The sequence below is a fragment of the Felis catus genome, chromosome C1 (assembly GCF_018350175.1).
Source record: "Felis catus isolate Fca126 chromosome C1, F.catus_Fca126_mat1.0, whole genome shotgun sequence".
In the NCBI taxonomy this organism is placed as follows: Eukaryota; Metazoa; Chordata; class Mammalia; order Carnivora; family Felidae; genus Felis; species Felis catus.
In genome coordinates, this window is record NC_058375.1 from 96,081,471 (window position 1) to 96,102,319 (window position 20,849).

Genomic DNA, 20,849 nt, shown 5'->3' on the forward strand with positions numbered 1-20,849 from the left:
GTTCACTGTCTGGCCTTTTGTATTAGCAATTTGCTCACCCGAGCTCTATGCTCTTGGACTTCTTTTGGAGTGTTGAGCAGGAAACATAAATATCATTCAGTGGTGACAAGTTCCTTGAAGAAAAAGCGAGTAAATGGGCTAGAATTGTGAAGGATGCAGACCGTATCATGGCTAATTTGTAGATAGGAGTCAGGAAGTCAGAAAGTGACATCAGGAACTTGAATGAAGAGAGATGCTCTGATAGAAAGCGTTTCTGGCAAAAAGGAACAAGAAATGCAATAGCCCTGAGGCAGGAATTTAGCCGTGAAGTCTAGCAGCTAGGCAGTAGGAGATGAGGGTGAGGGAACCAAATTTTGAAGGACCTTGGAGTCCATGGAGTAGACTTTAGATTTTTATAGAGAATGTGTAAATGTAGCATTAAGATTTCAACTACTGTCTCAAGGAATTTTTATGGTATTGTTATAGTGACAAATCAACTTATCACTTCAAAATCTGTTGTCAAAGATTGCCAAATATTTAATACTGAGTGGTCCACTTTTTTAGTAGCTCTCAGAAAATAACATGGAGATTGTTGACAATGACCACGTTTTGGGATCTACCTTTGGCATCTAATGATGACTACATTCTTTTTAATCACTCATTTAGAATTTCACCCTTGCTGTTGCATATATATGTCTTCACCTCTTACCAGCTTTCATTTAAAAACTGGGGGATGTTTTCGTTTCTTTACTTGGACATTTCTCGTGTTCTTGATATTCTTAGATTTACGGGTATCACTCATTTGTTTTTCCAGCACTTTAATTAGAATTCTTCTGCACTTAAGCCTGAATTCAAATATTGCTTACTTTTTATTCCTCCCTCTCTGACTTATGTGTACTTTGTGTGTTTTTTTCCCCCTTTAGGAAGTGGAAGCAGTCTTTTAGTTTAGTTCATTTTTTTTCCTATATAATCCCTTCATTTAACCAATTAACTATCCCATACATTCCAGCACAAGGCACTATGCAGCTAGGAGGTAAATAAGGCTAAGCTTCTGGTCAAGAAGCATATGCAAAGTGTAACTTTAAAAAGCTTCCTTGGGGTACCCGGGTGGTTCAGTCAGTTAAACGTCCAAATCTTGATTTTAGCTCAGGTCATGATCTCACGGTTTGTGAGATAGAGCCCTGCATTGGGCTCTGTACTGACAGTGCAGAGCTTGCTTGATGTTCTGTCTCTCTCTCAGCCCCATCCTCACTTGCTCTCTATACCTCTCTCAATATAAATAAAAATAAAAATAAACTTTTAAAAGTCTTCCTTGTTGCCTTTTACCAACCTCCCTTTTTACTCTGTCCTTTAGCTTCCTTGACCTGTAGTTTCCTTGATCCATCGCTTGCAGTTTTGATGTCACTCCATAGCCTTTATGTTGTTAATGTCCTTTTTTATCTTTAACAAAATTAATTTATTAGATGGTAGATCTTGTCATGATCCTCTTTTAAATTTTTTAAAAATTTAAAAATTATCTTTAACATACAAGTAATAAAGTAGTGGGTGAAGTAGAATAAAGGGGATTAAGAGGTACTAACTCCCAGAAAAAAATTACAAGTAATTTATATTCCTTATACAACTTTTTGAACATAGAGATAAGCCAAAAAAGGAAAGAAAAACAACTTTTTAATAACCACCACCAGAAGAAGTCCTAATTAAAATTAGTAGCTATACATATATGTAAGTGTATTTACTTTTAATAAAACAGGAATATATCATTGTGTGAACTTTTGCACTCAATGGCATATGATAAAACATCAACCTGTATCAACAGAGCACTTCTCAGACGTTTTTGTTTTCAGGACCCCTTTATACTCTTAGGAGTCAACTTTTTATGTAGTTTATAGCTATTGTACTAGATATTAAAACTTAAGAGTTCTTAAAGTATTAATTCATTTAAAAACATATTTAAAAACATTTATATGTTAACAAATAATTGGAATTTTGTTTCTTGTTGTTTTGTTGTTTATTTATTTTGGGATAGAGAGAGAGCACGAGTGAGCCGGGGAAGGGACAGAGAGAGAGGAAGAGAGAATCCCAAGCAGGCTCCAGGCTGTCAGCCCGGTGCAGGGCTCAATCTCACAAACTCTGAGATCATGACCTGAGCCAAAATCAAGTGTCTTCGGACTCTTAACTGACTGAGCCACCCAGGCACCCTGGTATTTTGTTTTGAGGAAAAAAAGAAAGAAAAAAACCCAACCTTTATTTTCTAAAACAAAAGAATTAGTGGGAAAAGTAGCACTGTTTTACATTCTGCAAATCTTTTAAATATCTACATTCAATTTGTTGTGTTATAATGTCTTAGTTTGTGCATACTGTTGCCTCTGACTGGATGCGCTCCTTGGTATTTACTCATTCTTCAATCCAACTCAAACATCACTGTATCTAAAGGCCACCCTACCACTCCTTATATACATATATAATGTTGACTGCATCTTCCTTGTGCCTCACCGTGGCCTTTAATACTTGCTTGCTGTATTACTATCTGTGTGTCAGGTCCTTGAAGACAGTGACAGAATCTTACTCAGTGTTTAATCTTTATTTACTCTTCGTACGTGCTCAGTAAATGTTTGCTGAGTGAATGAACTATTACTTTTTTTTTCCAATATATGAAATTTATTGTCAAATTGGTTAACTATTACTTTTTTAATATGCATTGTCAGTTCATTGATTATGCAAATACTTGTTTTAATTATGCCAGATCCATCAGATTGTATGACTTTTAAAACTTCAGGGATAACTTCAGGAATACTAGTATCTTGAATTTTCATTTTGGTAGCCTTTACTATTGCATATTCAAACATTATGTTATATATGTGGTATGTAAAATATATAGCTTTATTCTTTTTAGGGAATATGCTTTTTGGGTTGTATATGAATATATTTTTGAACTACACACACTTAAATTTGTTTGACTAAGGGGACTTTCACAATGATGTAAGGATTATGGGAGATGCACATTGACAAGTGGGATAGATCATAGCCCCTCAGCAGATTTGAATAGACTAAGAAATAGGTTTACTATCAAAGTAGGTTTACTAATTTCTTAAATAAATGATTGACAGCAACAGTTGATGAGGAAAGAAATATGATTAACTGCACATGCCAAGGCAAATATAAATATACCGAGTTGTAAATCTATATGGGAACTGTTAAGTCCTGTGTAGTGTAATTTTCATGAGTTGAGCAGCATTTCTTACTTCCTAATTATTTTCTTTTTATTGTTGTTGCTTGTTAATATAAGAGTTTTATGGTGTATTCCTCTTAGTCTCCAGCAGCTTTTATTCCAGAAAAGTAATGTATTATCTATAATTATCCTGTCATGACAGGGTTCTCAAGCTTTATGTACATAAGAATATTCTAAGGTGTTTGTGTTATGGATTCCTCATCTCTGCTTCCAGGTAATCCACATACAGGTTTTGTATTCTAAGGTTAAAAAATCAGGTAGAGCTTTACAACTCAAAGAAATTTTGCAGAACTTCTCATCTCTTTTAGGAGTTGGCTTATAACGAGGAAACTCAGGACCAAAACAGGTTAGTCATGCTTCTAGAATTACAAACCTAGTTAGTTTATGGACCAATAGAGCCAGTAATTAGAATCCAGGTTTTCCAATCTACCTTGCTCCATCAATCAGTAGGCCTTTCTTGACTGAAGATGTAAAATTTGTCCACGGAGCAGCTTTTCTTTTATTCTTTTTAGAATGAGTGAAGTCATATATAAGATATTCTGTATAAACCTGAAGTTGCAAAGTATTTTTTGTCTCTCTAATTCTCTTCTCAGTGCCCAGTTGTATTTTCAAAGGACTCTTGAAAGTCTTTTTTCTGCTTAAGAGTGGTTTGGCTTTGATGATAGCCTTGATTTGAGTGGGTCAACAAGAACTTAACGTTGTTTGAAGGAAATGAAGAGGTTAATGGAGGATGCCTACTTGGAAAGCAGGGCTCAGTTTATTGGTAGATCTACTGTGTTCCTCTTTGCCCCTCATCAGTGAGTTGAATCATCTTCGTACTCATTATCACATCAAATATTAGGGAATTTTCAACATTCTTTCTGTCATAGCGTGTTAGAATTATACTGTGAGGGGCGCCTGGGTGGCTCAGTCGGTTAAATGTCCAACTCTTGATTTTGGTTCAGGTCGTGGTCTCACAGGTTTGTGAGAACGAGCCCCATGTCCAGCTCTGCACTGACAGCACAGAGCCTGCTTGAGATTCTCTCTCTCCCTCTCTCTCCACACCTCCCCTGCTCACACTCTCTCTCAAAATAAATAAACTTTATAAAAAAAAAAAAGAATTGTACTGTGAGACTGTCAGAGGTCAGTCCTATTATCATTGCTAGCATCATGATTATATATGTATATTGCCAAATGATACTCGAAATTATTTTTTCTTTTACATAGATTTTTACATTCTTTGTATTTCACATCTTACTTGATAAAAGCGAAGAGATTAAATTATATGGCAGACTGAGCACATGGTTTCACCTCATCTTTTATGCCAAACCTTAGTAGAATGAAAAAAGTAGGGAAAAGAGATTGAGAAGAGAACTGAATTAGTAACAGGGGTGCTTGGGTGGCTCAGGCAGTTGAGTATCTGACTCCATGGTTTTGACTCGGGTCATGATTGCATGGTATGTGTGATCAAGCCCCATGTCAGGCTCTGCACTGACAGCACAGAGCCTGCTTGGGATTTTCTCTCTCCTTGACCCTCCCCCTGCTCTATTTTTTCTCTCTCTCTCAAATAAGCTTTTTGTTTTTTTTAAGTGAGAGTGCCATTGTTGGACCAAAGTTTTGTAGCAATTCTTTTGATAGAAAGAAAGCAGAATGGTAAATACACGAGGGAAAAAAAAGTAAGATCAGAAGATAACTGTTGTGGAAGTAGGAGCCACTTGGAGGAGCTCAACTTAAGGAGCAAGAAGGAAAGGACTCAGAACGGTCTTGGAGTAGATTAATTGCGGAATTGTTCTGTAAGCTAACTGTACCATTGGCTCCTCTTTTCTCTTCCATTGGGGCTGAACTGCAGATAGAAATGCATTTGTCTTCAGAATATAGCATTGAGAATGAGCACTAAGAGCAGAGAGGCAGGGCGATGCCCCAGGTAGCCTCTGGCCCTTACGAGGGTTACTCAGAAATTAATCGGCTCATATCCACTTCACAGCAGCAAGTCTCCTCTCTCCCTCCTCTACAATCACTAGAGACAAACTGCTGGTAAACAGAACAGGCAAGCTAAATTAAATTCAAGGAGGAATACCAAATATTTGTGGAAAACTGGTACTATGAAAGAAAAGCATCAAACTCAACAAACAAGTAGATCTAAATTCTTAGGGAACAGTCAATAGAGCAATACTTTAAAGTAAGTATAGTTAATACCCTCAAGGAGACTCAATAATTCTTAAACACACACAAATAAAAGTCTTGGAAATGAAAAATAGGTTTTAAAATAACTATCTGAATAGCAAAATAGACATGAATGAAGAGCATTTTAAGTGAATTGAAAAATGGAGCTCTGAGGCCTTCTCCCCAAATAAACTACCAAATGACAAAAAGAAGATAAAAATACAGGAGAAAAAGGGATATGCAAGTTAGATCTAAGACTTCAATGTCTGTCTATAAAAGGAGATCCAGAAAAGTAGAATGGCAGTAGGGGGCAGGAGAGGGAGTTAGAAGGAAGAACAGAAGAAGTACTGTCTATAGCATTCTTTAGAACCTTTAGTACAGTGTTTAATAATAGGTGATAGCAGTCATCTTTGTCTTGTTTTTAAAATTAGGGACACTGCTTGCAATGTTGCATCATTATTAAGTATGCTGTAGAATTTTGGTAGATAATCCTTTATCAAGTTAAAGAAGTTTATTCCTACCAAAAATTAGTAGTTTTGTTGTTTTATGATATTTGAATGTTGAATTTTATCTTTTTTTTCCAGCATGAGTTAAGAGAATCACAAGGGTTTGCTCCTTTAATTTGTAAATTACACTGATTTATTAATACTGAACCACCTTTGCATTGGGATAAACGCTATAAACACATATTGGTATCCTACCAGTTCACTACTCTTTCATTTAGTTTTGCTTAAATGTTCATAAGTGATTAGGATCATAACTTTCTCTATTTGTGCCTGTAGTATATTTTGACCAAAAATTGATTATTCAACTTTTTTTTTTTAATTTTTTTTAATGTTTATTTATTTTTGAGACAGAGAGAGACAGAGCATGAACGGGGGAGGGGCAGAGAGAGAGGTAGACACAGAATCGGAAGCAGGCTCCAGGCTTTGAGCCATCAGCCCAGAGCCCGACGCGGGGCTCGAACTCACGGACCGCGAGATCGTGACCTGAGCTGAAGTCCGACGCTAAATCGACTGAGCCACCCAGGCGTCCCTCAACTTTTTAAAGAAGAATTAAAACTTAAAGCCGCATGTAGATCTCAAAATCAGGACAAACCTCTATTGATGATGAAAGCTTTGGGATAGTTTGTGAAAAAAATCTGAAGTCTCCTAAATAGTAAAGGTTTGAATAGGAAGTTTTATCTCCATGAATGTGATGAAAATTTTGTAATCTGTTAATTGCTTCTTCCTTTATATGTTACTCTTCTCTTACTTTATTTCTTTCTCTTTAGGTACGCATAGCTGCTAAATTCATCACTCATGCACCCCCAGGGGAATTTAATGAAGTGTTCAATGGTGAGTAAACATTAGTATTTTAAGCCCTCCATAATTATGTATAAGTATTTATTGAGTGTTTCTTATCTCTTCTAATCCTTACAGCACATTATAGCTATAGCTTAAGGAAATCAAGATTAAAAGAAGTTAAAATAATTTATTCAATGTCATCTAGCAAGTAAGTGTCAGAACAAGGATTCAAACCCAGGTCTGAGTTAAAAGCATACTCTTAACCCATAAATTAGGATACCTATCTTATGTGAGAAAAGATTTAAAGTAGCTTAATATGAATATGGAAGCAATATTAAATTATTTTCATAGTTTTGTATCACTATAAATCATAGCTTCAGCTTCTTCTGTGCTTTCACTCAACACATGCTTGTAGTATATACAGGACACTTTTTTTTTTTTTTTTTTTTTAATTTTTTTTTTTTCCAACGTTTATTTATTTTTGGGACAGAGAGAGACAGAGCATGAACGGGGGAGGGGCAGAGAGAGAGGGAGACACAGAATCGGAAACAGGCTGCAGGCTCTGAGCCATCAGCCCAGAGCCCGACGCGGGGCTCGAACTCACGGACCGCGAGATCGTGACCTGGCTGAAGTCGGACGCTTAACCAACTGCGCCACCCAGGCGCCCCTACAGGACACTTTCTAAAGCCATTGGGGCTGAACTAACTACATCTGGGAAGCTTATTACATACACAGATTCCAGCCTTACCATCCTGAAGTTCTCCCAGGTGATTCTGAGTCACAGCCAGTTTGGGAACCGCTATTCCAATACATTTATAAATTTCTATTCACTGGCTTAACATATAGAATGAAAAATGTAGATGAGGCATCTTGAGCTTTATGATAAAATCAATCATTATAATCCCATTTTAAGTTGTTAAATTCATCTTTAAGTCCTTTGTGTATCTTGGTTCATTTTAGCAAGCATTTATTTTGAAATTCGAGTTTTACATTAGAGGGCTATGTACTTGAGAGGAGCTATGTGATACTCATCTGCAGTTGGCCCAGAGCCCCACACATCATAGAACAATCACTAATCTCCAGTGATAAAAATAATTAATGATGCAGAGAAAGAGTAACCAGGAGAACATATAATAATTTAAGGAGTAAATAATACAATAGAAATAAATCAGAACATGTATCCTTATAGACTTGTTTGTGGATTTTGAGCACTAACAGCAAGAGAAACAAATAAACAAATGCAGCCTTATTTTCCTAGTCTTTTTTGCATTTTGACCAAATGTAAATTTTCAACAACTGAGCTTTTAGGAAATTTTCCTTTGACCTGAACCTTATCAAGCTGATTAGCTCAAATAAATTCTTTTTTTTTTTTAATTTTTTTTTTTTAATGTTTGTTTATTTTTGAGACAGAGAGTGAGACAGAGCATGAGCTGGGGAGGGCCAGAGAGAGGGAGACACAGTATTGGAAGCAAGCTCCAGGCTCTGGGCTGTCAGCACAGAGCCCGACGTGGGGCTCAAACCATGAACCATGAGAACATGACCTGAGCCGAAGTCGGACGCCTAACCGACTGAGCCACCCAGGCACCCCAGCTCAGATAAATTCTTAACAAAATTAATGGCCTTTGTAGTTAGAAGTCCCTGTTTGATTTCTGACAACTGAATGGACTTTACAGGAATATCATGAGAATAATTGATATGAAAGAATTAGATTAAGAATTGGCAAGCTACTTGTGGCATGAGGACTAGTTTTTATTGGCATGCTCCCCATTGGCCTCTGCCAGCCTCTTTCAGAAGCTCTAAGAGTCAATGGCCTTTGGCTTATAATTAAATTAGTCTTTCCTCTTGGAGTTAATGAATGCTTAGTAGTTTCTTCTATAACAAGGACCCTCCTCTTATAAAAGAAGAATGACTATGGGGTGCCTGGGTAGTTCAGTAGGTTAAGGGTCCAACTCTTGATTTCGGCTCAGGTCATGATCTCACGGTTTGTGGGTTTGAGACCCCCACTGGACTTCGTGCTGACAGTGCAGAACCTGCTTGGGATTCTGTCTCCCTCTCTGCCCCTGCTCTGCTCACTCTCTATCTCTCTCTTTCAAAATAAATAAGTAAACATTAAAAAATAATAATTAAAATTTAAAAAATAAGCATGACTAGACTCTTGACATACAGCTTTTTAAAAGCATGTAGGCCCCACGTTCAATCCTTCGTGGAAAAATATGTTTGGCAGTTTCACTGCCACTGGCTGAATTTTGCCCAGCTTTCTTGGTCTGATGTTATAGAAAAGCCTCCAGTTCTTAATCTTATTTTAAAGGATTCTTTAGATACAAAATTAACAGTTCTAATTGTAACTTTCCTTAAACCGTGCTTTTTATTTGCTATGAAATTCCTTGAGAAGTTGTTTGATTATTGTACCGCAAATAATTACATGAAAATCTATGAACGTGAGCATCTGTTCGTTTGCATATAGGATATCTGAAGATCAACTTTGCAAAGCCTGACTTGTTAAACATTTCTGAAGCTTATCCTTTACTGAACATTTGAATTTTAACATCTTTTAAAGGTGTGGTTTTTTAAAATGTTTATTTTGAGAGGGGTGAGAAAGTGTGCGCACAAGCAGTGGAGGGGTAGAGAGGGGGAGACAGAATCCCAAGCATGCTGCACATGCTGTCAGGGCAGAGCCCAGTGCAAGACTTGACCCCACAAACTGTGAGATCATGACCTGAGCCAAAATCTAGAGTCGGATGCTTAACTGACTGAGCCATCCAGGTGCTCTATTCTTAACGTCTTTTAACATTTTTTTCCTCTTCAGATGTCCGGCTACTACTTAACAATGACAATCTCCTCAGGGAAGGGGCAGCACAGTAAGTATCTTTCAAAATCCACTTACATATATTTTTTTCACTTCTATATTATTTTAATTTTGGATGAACTATATTGATAGTAAATTTGTGCCCTGGAAACTAAGTCTAAAATACTTCAATATAAAGCAGTTGGTTTTAGCAGTTTTAGTTGTTGTTTTTTTTTTTTCTTAGAGAAAACATGTTCCCCCCAATGTTGTTTTTTCCCTTAAAGCTTATTATATATGACCTTATTTTTTATTTTTTATTTTTCCAGATTCCCCCTCTAAAAGCAGAGTTTAATACGAGTGATTAGGGTTTCTTCTATACTCCTTTTAGTTCACATTGAATTTTTTTAAATTGCTAGCTATAGAAAGATAAGGCTGCTATTGAGGGGTGTTTCTTAAACTGCCACAAAATAGTAGATATTCATAAAAGTGCCCTAATAGAATTAACCATAGAATAATAGCATCGTTGTTCAACCCAGTCATGGATTCCTTATCACCACCACGCTAATTAATCTTTCTAAAATACCATTTTCCTTTTATCCTTGTCCTCAAAAACATGAGAGTGATGTGTGTTTTGTTTTCTTCAAATCTAAATACTGTCAGCTTTCAAGGCCCTCTGTTATCTGGCTTTATCACTACTCTCCTTTACATACAAAATTCTATTTCAATCACTGTCTGTCTAACTGACCCAGAGTTCCTTTGTAAAGAGGAAACCAGAAAAGGATAATGACTGGGTAAAGATGGGGTAGAGAGGATGGAACAAGGATTTTGACATAGAGCAACAAATAATTGTCATAAAGGCATTTGGTATGGTATACAGTTGGTTTAGATTTTAGCTATAGAAAACTTTTAAGAGTTGCTGCCTGAGAAGCAATCATCTTCTTCTGCCCTGCTGTTTTGGATCTCATTCTGGGACCAAATTCTACAAACCCTATAATTGTCATCATGATTGATATTCTCATTATACATTGATTTAGGCACACACTGAAGATACATTCTAATGCTGGTTTCTCTTAGTTGCATAAAATGCCATAGAAAAAGGCATTCATGATTTGCTAATTCAACCCCTGTCTATCCTCTGCCCTGTCATTGAAAGAATTTCATCTATATTTTGTCAACAGATGATTATCCAGTCTGAACGCTCCTAATAATAAGGAATTCACCATCTAACAAGGCAGGTTCTTCAACTTGCCTGACATATATTGGTCTTAGTTGTATCCTTGAGAGCTACTCAAAATAAATGTAGTCAGTACTTCATTTGATAAGGTACTGCTGAAGAGGAGATGGGGAGTGGAATGCCAAGATCCAAGAGTGACTGCATCCTAAGCCTGTTGTCACGTTTTTAATTAGGAGTAACAGTAGAATTTGGTATTTAATAGTTCAGATGCTTTAATTGCACTGACAATAAAGCTTTGTTTTTATAAATATTCTGGTTCTTATAGACTGTAGCTTTTCAGAGAACATTCTTCCTAAAGGACAGCTGTCTTATGCCCAAATATTTGCTTTCCTATAGGGATAAAAAATTCTGTTTTTCTTCCTGTAATAAGATGCTTCAGTCCCTTGGCTGCAGATCTCATAGTAAGGGCTCAGTGAATGTTGTTTCAGTAATCATCATTATTGCCTTCTATATAAAATGAAGGAGGACCGGGGCGCCTGGGTGGCTCAGTCGGTTAAGCGTCCGACTTCAGCTCAGGTCACGATCTCGCGGTCCAGGAGTTCGAGCCCCGCGTCGGACTCTGGGCTGAGTGCTCGGAGCCTGGAGCCTGTTTCAGATTCTGTGTCTCCCTCTCTCTCTGACCCTCCCCCGTTCATGCTCTGTCTCTCTCTGTCTCAAAAATAAATAAACGTTAAAAAAAAAAATTTTTTTTTTTAAATGAAGGAGGACTGAACAACCGAGAATTTAACCCTATTTCCTGGATTTTCACCTATGCTTCTTGACCACTGTAACCATTCTCTGTTAATTCCCAGTACTTCCAGACTAAGTAGGGAGATGTAGGCCATGTTAAAGAGAGGATTTTATTTCTGAAAGAGAGGGGAAATTATTAGTATTATGAGCAGAGAATGACTCGATGAGATTATATTTTAGAATAATTACTGGCTACCATGCAGGGGGGCAAATATTGAAGTAAGAGGAGTAGTTAGAAGGCTTATTGCAGTAGTTCAGAGATAAATGGCGGTGGTTTGGACTAGTGTAAGGGTGGTGGGAAGGAGTCAGATTCTGAATATGTATTCAAGGTAGAACCCATATGATTTACTGATGGATTGGATGTGAAATGTGGGAGAAAGAAGAATCAAGAAGGATCTCAAGTTTTCGGTCCACACTGCTGGTAGAATGAAAATACCATTTTCTTGAGATGGGATTAAATATTAACCATCTTTGGTATTTGTGTTTGTAATCTGTAATCTTAGGACGTATCGTAGAATGGAATACTTACTACTCTCTACTCCCTAAGCTTTTCTAAAAAAAAAAAAAAATCAATAATAATAATAATAATATTTAATCCACTTTGCATGAACATTTAATTTATCTTCCTATCTGAAGAACCACCATGTTTAAGACTCATTTTGCTAATGGGGATGTGTAATGATTTATAACACCATAGAAATGATTTATCTAAAAACATAACAATAATCTAAAATGAAAAGACTGAGGATTAGCTTTAAATGTCTGTTACTTTGGTTTCTTTTGAAGAAAAGTTTGATACTTTGCTTAAAAACAGTGTCTAGCAGGCGTTTTAGCAGGTTAAACTTGGGCAGAAGAGGTGTTTAACTCTTCCCTTGGCCAGTGGATGAGAATACTGATATTTTGTGTGTTACGCGTTTCTTACACTGCAGTTTACCTCAGGCTTCTTTCCCTTTACCTTTTTGCTTACTTAGATGTACTAGGGAGCCATTGAAAATGCAGTTTTACAAATCTAGCACTGGACAAGTAAATGGTAGTTAATAGGCATGTACTTTGATTATTCATATCTCCTTTTTAAAATAATCTCTTCTGGGGCGCCTGGGTGGATCATTCAGTTGGGCGGCCAACTTCGGCTCAGGTCATGATCTCGTGGTCTGTGAGTTTGAGCCCCACATCGGGCTCTGTGCTGACAGCTCAGAGCCTAGAGACTGTTTTGGATTCTGTGTCTCCCTCTCTCTCTGACCCTAACCAGCTGATGCTCTATCTGTCTGTCTCTCTGTCTCTCTCTCAAAAATAAACATTAAAAAAAATAATAATCTCTTCTGCCTTAAGCTCTCCTCTGAGACTTGACTCACGCTCCGCTCTTGCCTCACCCTCTCCCCATGTCAAATGCCTTCCAGTACATTTAATTATGATCTCTCCTGCCTGCCCTGCCTCAGAAAGTCCAGAATAAAGAAGGCAGCATTGCTAAAATAGTGCATCAACTGAAGGGTTTTTTGTTTTTTCTTTAAACTACTGAAAGCCTCTATCTAAAAGTTGGTAATTCACAAAAATCAGATTACTTAAAACTTCGGAATTGTCTAAGGGGAATTCTGTTGGAGCTTAGAAGTGGAGACGAAAAGGTAATTTCAGAGTTTAGGGCACATCTGAGATCACTGTGAAGAGTTCCTTCAGAAAGTGGGAAGGCATTAGGATAACACTAGTTGCCTGGAGAGAGAAAGGGAAGAGCACTGGGGAGTGTTTTCACATTCTCTTTCACTATTATGTGAATTACCTTTGGTGTTTCTTTATGTATAATTCTCTCCCCCCCCAACCCCCCCCCTTTTTTTTCCACTTGTTAAAATACAGTGCATTTGCCCAGTATAACATGGATCAGTTCACGCCTGTGAAGATAGAAGGATATGAAGATCAGGTAATGACTGTTCTTTTTAGTAGGCTGTGCCTGGGTGGTAGTAGAAATCCTATAAACCAAAGCAAATGTCTGAAGATAAGATGCTGAATAAATTCATGCCGTAGTTATCAGAGCTTTTGTAAATGTTCTATATAAGAAAATTCTTCCCCTCTCTGATCATACCAGGAGTTTCTTTGACAGGAAAAAAGAGCTGCCCCTAACAAGAATAGTGAAAGTAAAAGAATTGAGTTTTATACAGATTTTATAGCTGTATGTAATTCTCCTTGGTAAGAATAATAGGAGATATTATATTTGATATTCTATAGAAAAACAGACATTTCTATTCAAATAGAGGAACAAAGCAAACATTTCCATTATTGTCATAGTTATAAACATTGTCTGGCAGGACTTTGCAAATTCATTAATTGCACTTCAAAGGCAGTATGTCACTAAATACCAAATCCTTGTTAAAAAAGTCTGAGGGGCACCTGGGTGGTTCAGTTGGTTGAGTATCCAACTCTTGATTTTGGCTCAGGTCATGATCTCATGGTCACGATATCAAGCCCCATGTAGTGTGGAGCCTGCTTGGGATTCTCTCTCCTTTTCTCTCTGTCCCTCCCCCACTCTCAATGTCTACACTCTCTCTCTGTCTCTCAAAATAAACTTAAAGAAAAAAGTCTGAATCTTCTTTGAACCCACAAATCCGTAAGATTTATCCTAGGAAAATAAGTATATAAATGTATTAAAAAGATTATAGCAAGGTTTATGACAGTGAAACAAGGTTTATAATAGTGAAAAATTGGGAACAATCTAAATGCCCAACCAACATTAAATTAATTATCTATAGACCAAAATACTATGACTACATTGAAAAGTGATGTAAAAACTGATCTGGGAATATACTCCCTTTGGTAACACATATGCTAAAGTATTGATCTAGAAAGATTTTTGTGATATATTAAGCTAAAACATAAAAGAACATATGTAGAATTGTGCTAGTTTATTTTTCAAATAGATATTTAAATGAGCTGTATTAGAATTAATGCATTTTAAATTCTTTAAAAGATGCACCATTTTATGTACCACTAAGAAAAAAACACTGCCAGTTTTAATTGGCAAAGTCCTAAGATGCCATCAAGTATAAGATGTATCCCATTTTATGAAATGTTAAGTGATGGGGGGGACATATGCATCTTTTTTTTTTTTTAATGTTTGTTTATTTTTGAGAGAGAGAGAGCACCTAAGGGACAGAGAGAGAGGGGGGACAGAGGATCGGAAGAGGGCTCTGTGCTGACAGCAGAGAGCCTGATGTGGGGTTTGAATTCACGAACCGTGAGATCATGACCTAAGCCTAAGTCAGATGCTTAACTGACTGAGCCACCCAGGTGCCCCTGGAGGAACATACACATCTTAGGAGTCAAAGGTATAAAGTATATAGATGTGCATAGGAAAGGAAATGTAGGAAAATATACACCAAAATGTTAACTCTGTCTTGGAATTACAGGATTTTTGGAATTTGTTTTGCTTGTTTTTTGTTTGTTTTGGTTTATATTTTTGATTAATTTTCTTAATGAAAATAGATTAATTACAAGTATAAACAATAAACAATACTGGAGAAAATGATAAATATTGCTTGCAATTGATATTGTATAATTTAATGTAATATAGACAAGTTATTGAAATAAGATCTGTGTCCAAATACATGTTATAAGACCATTCCCATACACCAGTAGTAGCCAGCTTAAAAATGTAGTCAAAAGGAGATGGCATTCTTAGCCATAACAGCAGCAACAAAAAGCTATTACCTGGACATTAAAATAAGGAAAGATACATGAGTTATTAAAGAAGATGCCATAGGGGAGCCTGGCTGGCTCAGTTGGTAGAGCATGCAACTCTTGATCTCAGGGTTAGAAGTGTGAGACCCACATTGGGTGTAGAGATTACTTAAAAATAAAATGTTTTGAAAAATAAATAAAGTAGATGCCACCCCTGCATATAATAAAAATCAACTACAGTGGGTTAACTACGTAGAGATTTTTGTCATGTAAGAAATCCGGAGGTAATATTTAGAGCTGTTATGAGCTGTTACATGGTAGCTCCATGATGTCATCAGAGACCCACGTTGCTTCCAGCTCTCTATTCTGCCTTCCAGGTATTGTTTTCATTATCATGCTCTTAAGAGAGCCGCTCTATTTCAGGGCACTAAATCCATAGTTGTAGGAAGGAAGAAGGAGGAAGTTGGAAAAGGTGCTGGCCATTCCAGAAGCAACTTTCACTGATAAGTTATTGCCAGAACTCCTATCACTTTGTCATTCCTAGTGGGGAAGTATCATTTTTGTATTTGTATACACAGTCTTTTTGGAAACTTTTGGGGTTCTGTTAGTAAGGGAAAAGGAAAGAATGGATATTGGATTGGAAACTAGCAGGAGTCTGCTATACAGTTCATACACACACACTTTAATCTGGGAAGTAAATGGGAAATTAGATTTAAATACAGGGTTTCTGAATAAGAAATATAAATAATATGGAAAGCTTGTTTGAATAAGAAATATAAATGAGGGGCACTTGGGTGGCTCAGTTGGCTAGGCATCCGACTTCAGCTCAGGTCATGATCTCACAGTCTGTGGGTTCAAGCCCCACTTCAGGCTCTGTACTGACAGTTCAGAACCCAGAGCCTGCTTCTGTGTCTCCCTCTCTCTCTGCCCCTCCCCACCTTACTCTCTGTCTCTGTCTCTGAAAAATGAATAAACTGTAAAAAAAAAAAAAAAAAAAAAAAAGAAAAGAATAAAAAAGGAAATATAAATGGTATGGAAATTTTGTTTTTCAAATAGATTTCATACAATTCCTATGAAAAATAGACCATACAGGATTATTCTGATCAGGAACAACAATGAAAAAAGACCAATGCTAGCAAACAAAGACACAAGGCAAGAATCAGAAAGCCCTTAAACTAAGTATCATAAAACAGAAAAGGAAACAATTGATAAAATTTATGAGATTACTCTAACTTTGATTTCCAGTGCCAACTATACACTTAGATTAATTCCAGGTGAAGATTAAAGGTTAAATATTTTTTAAAACATAAAAATTTAGTAGGAAATGGAAAGAGAATCATAACTTTTAAGTAATGATGAAACATTAGAAAAGTTTATAAAAGAAAGTGACCTTTGTATAATGGGCTTAAAATAAGATTTTAAAAGAAGAAAATATGTGCCTCAAGCATAGTAAAGAGGTTATTCAAATACCTAAGGATGATGCCAAGAGTTCAGTGAATAAATGAGCAACAGAAATGAACCATTTGCACCCAACTGGTTCAGTTGCACCCAACTGAAATACAAAGCAAACTTGGAAAAGTGTTACATCGCCCAGAAATAGTAATTAAGGTAGTGCAGATAAAAATTTTAATGTGAACATATTTACTTTTTAATTACAAAAGTTGCAGGATTGTGATGAGAAAGCTTTATGAGAGTAAGACTAAGGAAATAATCAAGCTTTTAAAGGGTAGTCTGATGATAAGGACACGAATCTCAAAACTAGGAATTCTTTCCAAAGAATTATTTTTAAGCAGAAGACTTTTTGTGGGAGAATTTATAGTGGCTTTCGATAGTGGAAATGGTAAGTAACTTAAACCTGCTTCAGTTCAGGAGTGATTAAATATATTATGGTATGTCAATATTGTGAAATTATATGTAATTATTAAAAATGGTAAATGTGTCAAAAGACAAATGGCAAATTAGGGAAAAAATTGTGAAACTCAACACATGCAGAGTTTTATCTGCCTAATTAATAAAAAGAGTTCAACTAGAAAAAAACCAAATACCCAATAGAAAAGTGGGCAAAAGATAAAAATAGACTGTTCACAGAAGGGGAAATACAGTAAATGACTTTTTAAAAGGTGAAAAGAAATTGCAGTTAAAATTTCTACTGATAGTGTGTTTGTAACTTGGTACCACACCCTATCTCTGATATAGGGCAGTTTGTCAGTCTCTAACAAAATTATGAATACGTTTATGTTTTGATCCAGTTCCCCTTTCAGAGAATTTACCTCACATGAGTACATGGCACATGTACATAATTGATACATAATGAACATACAAGGACATTTATTGCAATATTGTTCATAATAGTAAGAGATTGAAAACAACCCAACTATCCATTAATAGAGGACTGGTTGAATAAATTTTTGTATAGCCATACAATGGAGCAGTATACAATTGTAAACCAAAAAACAAGGAAGTTCTCTGAGTATTCCTATGGAAAGATTTTCTAGGTATATTAAATTTAAAAAGTAAAAAGTGAAACACAGTATAGTATGCTAGTTTTGTGTAAACTAAAAGGGTGGGTGGGTGCCTGGATGGCTTAGTTGAGTGTACGCGACTCTTGATCTCAGCTCAGGTCTTGATCTCAGGGTCGTGAATCTGTTGGGTCTGTGCTGGGGGTGAAGCCTACTTAAACAAACAAGTAAATAAATAGAATAAGTAATACATTCACATGGTTCAAAAATGGAAAAAAATATATATATATAGTGAGATCTTTTTCTCATCTTTATCTCATATCCACCAAATTCCTAACAAATAAATGTCCCTTTCCTCATAAGGCAACTGATTTTTATTAATTTAGAGCAAGGGTCAGCAAGCTGTGCATTGCAGGTACCACTTATTTTTGTAAATAAAGTTTTATTGAACGCAGCCCTGCTTGTTTGTTTTTTGTATTGTCTATGGCTGCTTTCCTGCTAACATCAGAGTTGAGTAGGCACAACTGATTCTATGTCCAGAAAAGCTGAAAATATTTACTATCTGGCCCTTTACAGAAAAAATTTGCCAATCCCTGATATATTCTTCCAGGGTTTCTATTTTACAAATATTACCTATTTTAAATGCTAAGTATAATGACTAGAAAAGGTTTATGAAATATGTGAAAAAATGATATTAAAATGTATAGAGAAGTTACTGTTGCAGCTATGTATAAAGTATATACATTGGCAAAACATTAGACAGAAACCAAGAAATGAAGGATAGGTTGGAGAAATGTGGTTTTAGAGCTGATTTAACCCTAAACATAATATTTTTAATAAGAGTAAAAATGTGACTTAAGGGGTAGCTGGCTGGCTCAGTTGGTAGAGCATGCTGCTCTTAACCTTAGAGTCATGAATTCAAGCCCCACCTTGGGGGTGGAGTTTACTTAAAAAGTTAAATTTTTTAAAAATGTGACTTGATTGAAAAATCAGTATGAAAGAGAAATCTGAGTAAATGAGAAGTTAACTGTCTTCAGAATTTTTATTTGTTTTGTTAAATTTGACAAGAACTTTTTTTTACAGAGTTACTCATATTTATAATTATTCTTTGGAAGGTCTTAATTACAGAACATGGTGACCTGGGTAATAGCAGATTTTTAGATCCAAGAAACAAAATTTCCTTTAAGTTTGACCATCTACGGAAAGAAGCAAGTGATCCCCAGCCAGAGGACGTAGATGGAGGTCTGAAGTCTTGGAGAGAATCCTGTGACAGTGCTTTAAGGGCCTATGTGAAAGATCATTATTCCAACGGCTTCTGTACTGTTAAGTATCTGCCTGCTTCATTATTAGAGATGTTTTATTTTCTACATTTACCTTATCCTTTATGGGCTTTGGCTAGCCAAACATCACTTCTTAGAGTCTCCTCTGCATTTTATTCTCCTCTGCATTTTTGAAGGGGCATAAATGGACAATTTTATATGGAAAATTCTTTAACATCTTTAGTTTAGACATAAGTAAGTAAATTTAGATTGTCAAGACAGCTATTGCCACATTCATGACTTTTTAGTATAGGCCTTTTTACAGAAAGCTACTTACATAGTTTAGATGCTTTCACTGGATCGTCAAAACTATTTGAATTTTTTTTAATCAAGAGTAATTTGACTTTTTTTTTTTTTTTTACTAATGCTAAAATTTGGCTCTATCATGATTTTTCCTTTGTAAGGTTGTGAATACGATTAAGAAAAATGTCTGTTAGAATATTTTCAATATTTAACGATGATGAGTTAAATGGCGATAATAGAATATTGGGTAAGAGCCCTTATTTTGAAGCCATACTAACTGGTTTGATCCTAGTCTTGCCACTTAATTAGTTCTGTGACTTTGTTAACATGTCTGCCTCAATTCTTTTCACCTATAAAATGGAAATAATAGTTCTTACCTCATAGGATGTTGTGAGGATTGAATGAAGTAATTACTCATATAAAATGCCTGGAAAATGTCTGGCACAAAGGAAGTTCTGCATAAGTGTTGAATATCATTATTATTACATGTTTTTTATTTTTTAAATGATGGAGAAAACCCATTATGGTGGATAATTACAGTTGATATTACAGAGGAAGACATGGCATACTCTTTTAGAAATTGGCTTTGCAATGCTAAATATACTTTCAACTTCTCATTTGTTACGTATTTAAAGTTTGACACTACTCATTCTTATTTTGGAGAGCCTCCACACCAAGTAACCTCACGTGCCATTTTCTCACTGTCTCTGCCAACAAATGAGCTACAGAAAGCCATCAAATTGTTCTGACAGTGTTTGTTGTACCCCAAATGTCTTATATCCTCAGAGCTGTCCTGCTTGGTGGTAATTCTTGATTTCATCTCAATATTTCCCATAATGTTTTCAATATAGTGTGTTCCAATTCATTCCCATTGTCCTTAGGCATCTGTCTGATCCCCCACATATTAGTAAGACTGACATGAAATCTTTCTCTGCTTTCCATACTCAGCAGTGTTCCCTCTCTTCCACTGTACTTGAATCTTAGAAAGGGGGATCTTTATTCTTGATCTTAATACTATCCTATCTGATACATATCTCTTTAAATATTTTTATTTCTCTTCTTAAGGAGAACAAGCTTTTCCTCAGTCATAATTTCCATCAGTTACTTTTCTTCTTCTCTTTCTACCTTGCTCTTCCTCCCTCTTCTTCACTTCCTTTCTTCCCTCATCTCTCTCTACTATGTAACCAAACCTGGGAGCATTCTGCTCCTACTAGTGTCATTTCCTCATTATGTATCTCCTTCTTAACCCTGTGAATTTTGGCTTCAGTCTTTATAGAAACTGTTCTCTGAGTTTACTAATGGTTCCTGAATTGCCTCAGTATCTTTTTCTTCGTCCTTGACTTCTTTATGGCATTTCACACTGAGACCATCCAACTACTTACCTTTTGCTTAGACTACTCTGTCAGCACCCTCTACTCATTCTCAGTTTGTCTCTATTTCTTTTCTTCTCCCCTACCTTTGTAAATGTAGGCATTCCCCACTGCTCTATTTCTCTTTCTTGAAAACTCATGGTTTATTTAATATAGGGAAAGTAAACATGTGGAAATATTTTGTGGACTATAAAGTTCTTCTATTTATTTTTTTTCCTTTTCCTTGGGATTGCATTTCTGTTCACCTCTCCTACATTAAGGAACAGTTGGGGCTTCTGACTACTAGCTGCACATCTCTATCTGAATTTCCCAATTTGTTAATGATACTACTGTCTATCTGGTCATCCCAGTATGCAAGCACTTTGGCTCTTTCCCCTTTTCTGTCCTTCACCTGCAGTGTATTGTTAGACT

At 36.1% G+C, this 20,849-nt stretch overlaps 1 protein-coding gene across 2 annotated transcripts in view; it reads left to right on the forward strand.

The window, feature by feature from the left end:
* The window catches only part of CAPZA1 (capping actin protein of muscle Z-line subunit alpha 1), a 49,999-nt gene that overhangs the window by 16,007 nt on the left and 13,143 nt on the right, over window positions 1-20,849 (forward strand). For both annotated transcript variants that reach the window (XM_003990472.6, XM_019837627.3), the window contains exons 2-5: window positions 6,624-6,687; window positions 9,443-9,494; window positions 13,230-13,293; window positions 18,622-18,828. In XM_003990472.6, coding sequence (XP_003990521.1) covers window positions 6,624-6,687; window positions 9,443-9,494; window positions 13,230-13,293; window positions 18,622-18,828 — 387 coding nt within the window. The remainder of the gene's footprint in view (window positions 1-6,623; window positions 6,688-9,442; window positions 9,495-13,229; window positions 13,294-18,621; window positions 18,829-20,849) is intronic.